This window comes from Papaver somniferum, unplaced genomic scaffold (genome assembly GCF_003573695.1).
Source record: "Papaver somniferum cultivar HN1 unplaced genomic scaffold, ASM357369v1 unplaced-scaffold_48, whole genome shotgun sequence".
Classification (NCBI taxonomy): domain Eukaryota; kingdom Viridiplantae; phylum Streptophyta; class Magnoliopsida; order Ranunculales; family Papaveraceae; genus Papaver; species Papaver somniferum.
The window spans coordinates 334,306-340,969 of NW_020647415.1; the positions used below are offsets into that span (position 1 = coordinate 334,306).

The following is a 6,664-nucleotide window of genomic DNA, read 5'->3' on the forward strand; positions in this document are numbered from 1 at the left end:
AAAAAAAAAAAAAAAAAAAAAAAGTGGGGCGGAGGTATTATGCCCGCCCCATGCATTTAAAGTTTGTAAAGAGTGGGGCGGAGGTATTAAGCCCGCCCCACACAAAAAAAAAAGACGGGCGTGCATTATACGTTCGCCTGGTGTGGGGCGTGGACTGTACGTTCGCCTGGGGTGGGGCGTGGAATATACGTCCGTCTGGGGTGGGACTTGGACTATACGTACGCCTGGTTATGGGGCGTGGACTATATAAACGCCCGACTATATTTGGATTTGATCTTGGTCGCCGACCAAATTTGGTCTGGATTTTAATCTTTGATCAAATTTTGATCGATGGTCCGTCCCACTGCGCCTATCCACTGGACACTATATTTGGGTTTAGTCATCCGTTGTGGACGCTCTAAGTAACATAGATATAACCTGACTCCGAGCTCGAAACCTGGCGGTAACTGGTAAGTGGACTATTCTAAGTCAGAGACTTCGTAACCTGACCGGTTTTGGCAACTTCGAGACATAACATGGCTCCGAGATCTAAACCTGGCAGTGAGTGGACTACTCTAACTCGGAGACTTCATAAGAACGATGAATCTGTCGATTCATAGGTAAGATGCTTTCATAATATTCCTCCAACCCTTAAACCTGACCGGTTTTGGCAACTTCGAGACATAACATGGCTCCGAGATCGAAACCTGGCGGTGAGTGGACTACTCTAACTCGGAAACTTCATAAGAACGATGAATCTGTCGATTCACAGGTAAGATGATTTTATAATATTCCTCCAACCCTTAAACCTGACCGGTTTTGGAAACTTCGAGACATAACATGGCTCCGAGATCGAAACCTGGCGGTGAGTGGACTACTCTAACTCGGAGACTTCATAAGAACGATGAATCTGTCGATTCATAGGTAAGATGCTTTCATAATATTCCTCCAACCCTTAAACCTGACCGGTTTTGGCAACTTCGAGACATAACATGGCTCCGAAATCGAAACCTGGCGGTGAGTGGACTACTCTAACTCGGAAACTTCATAAGAACGATGAATCTGTCGATTCATAGGTAAGATGCTTTCATAATATTCCTCCAACCCTTAAACCTGACCGGTTTTGGCAACTTCGAGACATAACATGGCTCCGAGATCGAAACCTGGCGGTGAGTGGACTACTCTAACTCGGAGACTTCATAAGAACGATGAATCTGTCGATTCATAGGTAAGATGCTTTTATAATATTCCTCCAACCCTTAAACCTGACCGGTTTTGGCAACTTCGAGACATAACATGGCTCCGAGATCGAAACCTGGCGGTGAGTGGACTACTCTAACTCGGAGACTTCATAAGAACGATGAATCTGTCGATTCATAGGTAAGATGCTTTCATAATATTCCTCCAACCCTTAAACCTGACCGGTTTTGGCAACTTCGAGACATAACATGGCTCCGAGATCGAAAACTGGTGGTGAGTGGACTACTCTAACTCGGAGACGTCATAAGAACGATGAATCTGTCGATTCATAGGTAAGATGCTTTCATAATATTCCTCCAACCCTTAAACCTGACCGGTTTTGGCAACTTCGAGACATAACATGGCTCCGAGATCGAAACCTGGCGGTGAGTGGACTACTCTAACTCGGAGACTTCATAAGAACGATGAATCTGTCGATTCATAGGTAAGATGCTTTCATAATATTCCTCCAAACCTTAAACCTGACCGGTTTTGGCAACTTCGAGACATAACATGGCTCCGAGATCGAAACCTGGCGGTGAGTGGACTACTCTAACTCGGAGACTTCATAAGAACGATGAATCTGTCGATTCATAGGTAAGATGCTTTCATAATATTCCTCCAACCCTTAAACCTGACCGGTTTTGGCAACTTCGAGACATAACATGGCTCCGAGATCGAAACCTGGCGGTGAGTGGACTACTCTAACTCGGAAACTTCATAAGAACGATGAATCTGTCGATTCATAGGTAAGATGCTTTAATAATATTCCTCCAACCCTTAAACCTGACCGGTTTTGGCAACTTCGAGACATAACATGGCTCCGAGATCGAAACCTGGCGGTGAGTGGACTACTCTAACTCGGAGACTTCATAAGAACGATGAATTTGTCGATTCATAGGTAAGATGCTTTCATAATATTCCTCCAACCCTTAAACCTGACCGGTTTTGGCAACTTCGAGACATAACATGGCTCCGAGATCGAAACCTGGCGGTGAGTGGACTACTCTAAGTCGGGAACTTCGTAAGAACGATGAATCTATCGATTCATAGGTAATATGCTTTCATAATATTCCTCCAACCCTTAAACCTGACCGGTTTTGGCAACTTCGAGACATAACATGGCTCCGAGATCGAAACCTGGCGGTGAGTGGACTACTCTAACTCAGAGACTTCATAAGAACGATGAATCTGTCGATTCATAGGTAAGATGCTTTCATAATATTCCTCCAACCCTTAAACCTGACCGGTTTTGGCAACTTCGAGACATAACATGGCTCCGAGATCGAAACCTGGCGGTGAGTGGACTACTCTAAGTCAGAGACTTCATAAGAACGATGAATCTGTCGATTCATAGGTAAGATGCTTTCATAATATTCCTCCAACCCTTAAACCTGACCGGTTTTGGCAACTTCGAGACATAACATGGCTCCGAGATCGAAACCTGGCGGTGAGTGGACTACTCTAACTCGGAGACTTCATAAGAACGATGAATCCGTCTATCTATAAATAATATCGGTGTCATTAGAATATTCCTCCAACCCTTAAACCTGTCCGGTTTTGGCAACTTCGAGATATAACATGGCTCCGAGATCGAAACATGGCGGTGAGTGGACTACTCTAAGTCAGAGACTTCATAAGAACGATGAATCTGTCGATTAATAGGTAAGATGCTTTCATAATATTCCTCCAACCCTTAAACCTGACCGGTTTTGGCAACTTCGAGACATAACATGGCTCCGAGATCGAAACCTGGCGGTGAGTGGACTACTCTAACTCGGAGACTTCATAAGAACGATGAATATGTCGATTCATAGGTAAGATGCTTTCATAATATTCCTCCAACCCTTAAACATGACCGGTTTTGGCAACTTCGAGACATAACATGGCTCCGAGATCGAAACCTGGCGGTGAGTGGACTACTCTAACTCGGAGACTTCATAAGAACGATGAATCTGTCGATTCATAGGTAAGATTCTTTCATAATATTCCTCCAACCCTTAAACATGACCGGTTTTGGCAACTTCGAGACATAACATGGCTCCGAGATCGAAACCTGGCGGTGAGTGGACTACTCTAACTCAGAGACTTCATAAGAACGATGAATCTAACCATATACTGGGAATATTCCTTTGGAATATTCTATGTATATCATCACATCATAAACATCCATTCATTTAATTTTTAATTCTATTTCATCTACAGCCGTTAATTTTTTTATTTTTTTTGTTTAACATCATTCTCATATCTATTCCTTCCTCATCCTTTTCTTTTTTTCCCTCAACTGCATCTCCCCAGTGTGTTCGACGGAGAAACTTCACCTCAAACCACCATTACTCAAACCACCATCACTCAAACCACTTCGGTACAGCAGCACCTCCATCACTCAAACCACTGGCAACTTCATCGTCAACGACTCCAACAGCTCCGTTCATTACCATCGTTTTTAACTTCATCGATCTCAGGAGATTACTTCACCAATTTCATCATCACCACACAATGTTGAAGATCGATCTGTAACCCATATCTCGACTAACCACCTCCACCAATTTCCCGAAGTTGAAGATCGATCTGTAACCAAAGCTCAATTAGGGTATATTGTTTTTTTGATTTTTGAATTAGGTTTTTTTCAGTGACTTTTTTGCATTAAAATTTGAATTAGGTTTTTGTTCCTTTCTTATTTGCATGACAGTAATGAAGAAAAGAGGTTTCATGATTCTAGAGAGTTTTCAATTGCTCCATTTGTGTATTATAGATATCAATTGTTTTGCTTACATGTTTGATGCACATGTATATTATAGATATCAATGTGTGGTTTTCATTGAAGTAGGCAGTATGATATGGACTTTCCGGTTGCACCCCATTAGAAAAAAGTTTAAATATAATTTTCATACGGCCAGTGATTCGTGCATCAATGTAATTTAAGAAGTTACCACCCAGATAATATGAGAGAATTACTGCTCCAATCTTTTTTTTGTATATGTAAATATCTTATGATTTGTTAATCCGTTGTGGTTACTTATGCTGGTTATCATATTTTGATTGCGCCAGGTGCCATTAATCTTTAATAAATTCAACATTCCAACCAAAGAAGTGGCTCCAGTGTTGGTTGAGAAGGGAAATTGAAAGGTTTTTTTTAACTGGATTGAAGAACTGAACAGATTTGCAGATTCAAGTCATTCAAAATTATGAATAAAGATTGGGTTCATTGGCCAAGGTTAATATGTTGTTCACTGTAGAATATTACATTCTTTACATTGGTTTTCCCTCTTTTATTGTGTTATTCCGTGATTAATTATTTCGTCGTTCTTTCATATAGGGGTGATCTTCCATATCAGGAGGCCTTGAAGAATTTCATAGATACCGTTTGTCAGAGACTTGGAAATCCTTCTGAATTCAGTTGTCCTTGTGTTGATTGTAAGAATCTCACTTTCCCACTTCCTCCGCAAGAAGTGCATATTCACTTACTGAAACGAGGTTGGGATCCTACATACACTGAGTGGGTTTTGCTGAAATGATAGACAAGCCGCAAAAGAAGATACCGGTGAAGGTGCTTAGGTACTTCCCCATTGTGCCGAGATTGAGAAGATTGTTTCAATCAGCAGCACTGGCTGAGCAGTTGATATGGCACGCGACGAACAAGAGTAAGGATGGGAAGATGCGTCATCCAACAGATTCTTTGGCTTGGAAGCACATAGACAAAAAGTATCCCGAGTTTGCTTCAGATCCCCGTAATTTGCGTCTTGGGCTTGCTGCTGATGGATTTAATCCATTTGATGATTTTTCCGCAGCCCACAGTTGTTGGCCAGTGATGCTCGTGGTTAATAATTTGCCCCCTCAGTTGTGTATGCAAGGTGACAACATAATTATGAGCATGCTGATTCCAGGAAAAAAACAACCAGGTAATGACATTGATGTATACTTGCAGCCCTTGATTGATGATCTTTTTAAGTTGTGGGAGAAAGGGGTGCAGGTATATGATTCGTTTACTAAAACAGATTTTAACTTGAAGGCGTTATTAATGTGGACAATAAACGATTTCCCTGCATATGGTAATTTATCTGGATGTACGTATAAAGGGAAGGCATCCTGTCCTCTTTGCGTTGAAAATACACTTTCAAACTGGTTGGCATTTAGTCGTAAAACTGTCTACTTGAATCATAGGAGATTTCTTCGTCATAATCATCCTCTTCGGCAGAAAAAAGATTGGTTTAATGGAGAGATTGAGAGGAAGGAAAAGCCACTTGTTATGTCTGGTGCTGCGGCACTTGAATGTCAGAATAGTATTACAAATGATTTTGGGAAAGCGGAGAAGAACGAGGAGGAGATAAGGAAAAAGAAAGAGCAAAAGAAGAAGAATAAGGGCAAGAGTAGTGCGGCAGCAAGTGCAAATGTGGGTAATTCTAAATGTGGGAAGCGGAAAAGGATGTTGTTGCTGATGCGGCTATTTCTGGTGCAAATGATGATGAAACTGAACTTCGGGTGTTTAACAAACGGTCAATATTCTTCGACTTGCCTTACTGGAAGGTTAGTTCCATAACTTCAAACTTACTTGTTAATATTTGGCTATGGGTTCTTCTGCTTTGCACCATGTTAGCCTCTAAACTTCACATTATCAATGTTGGGTTTTTCCATAGATTAAATGTCTGATCTTTTATTTATTTATAGAATTAATTACTAATGTTGGGTTTTTCCATCTTCCTAGGATTTATTACTACGGCACAATATTGATGTTATGCATACAGAAAAAAATGTTTGCGAGAGTATTATTGGTACCATATTGAATATAAAGTCCAAAACAAAAGACGGTCTAAAGTCCCGCAATGATCTGAAGAGTATGGGAATAAGACCAGAATTACATCCAGTAGAGATAAATGGAAAAACGATCCTTCCACCAGCACCATACTGTTTAAATGACAAGGAAAAGGCTATATTGTATAATAGGATGAGAAATTTAAAGGTTCCATATGGTTTTAGTTCTGATCTTAGAAAACATTTCTCAAAAGATGGTTGCTTAGGTGTTCTTAAGGATCATGATTACCATGTTCTTATGCAACAAATATTACCCGTTGCTTTGCAAGGACTTTTACCTGTAGGGCCAAGGGAGGAAATTTTCAGGTTATGTTCTTATTTTCACGAAATATGCCAAAGGGCAGTTGATCTCCATAGATTAATAGAACTTGAAGTAGAAGTTGCTGAGACTTTGTGTATGTTGGAGAGGTACTTCCCTCCGTCACTTTTTGATGTCATGATGCACTTGACAATTCACCTAGCTCGAGAAGTGCGATTATGTGGACCTGTACAATATCGTTGGATGTATCCATTTGAAAGGTATGCCAATTTAATTTATATTACTTCTGTTTTTTGGTTTCGTGTAGAAAGTTATGCCCTTTGTATCTTAGAGATACTAATATTTAATTAACTAGTAACTGTTGCATACTCGACT

General features: G+C 40.7%; 1 protein-coding gene across 1 annotated transcript in view; it reads right to left on the reverse strand.

Annotated features, from left to right (window-relative positions):
• Positions 1 to 3,659, reverse strand: part of LOC113342842 (serine/threonine-protein kinase PRP4 homolog) — a 5,906-nt gene extending 2,247 nt beyond the window's left edge. The window contains exon 1 of the mRNA XM_026587241.1: positions 3,577 to 3,659. Within this exon, the coding sequence (XP_026443026.1) occupies positions 3,577 to 3,659 (83 nt within the window). The remainder of the gene's footprint in view (positions 1 to 3,576) is intronic.
• Positions 3,660 to 6,664: the final 3,005 nt, after the last annotated feature.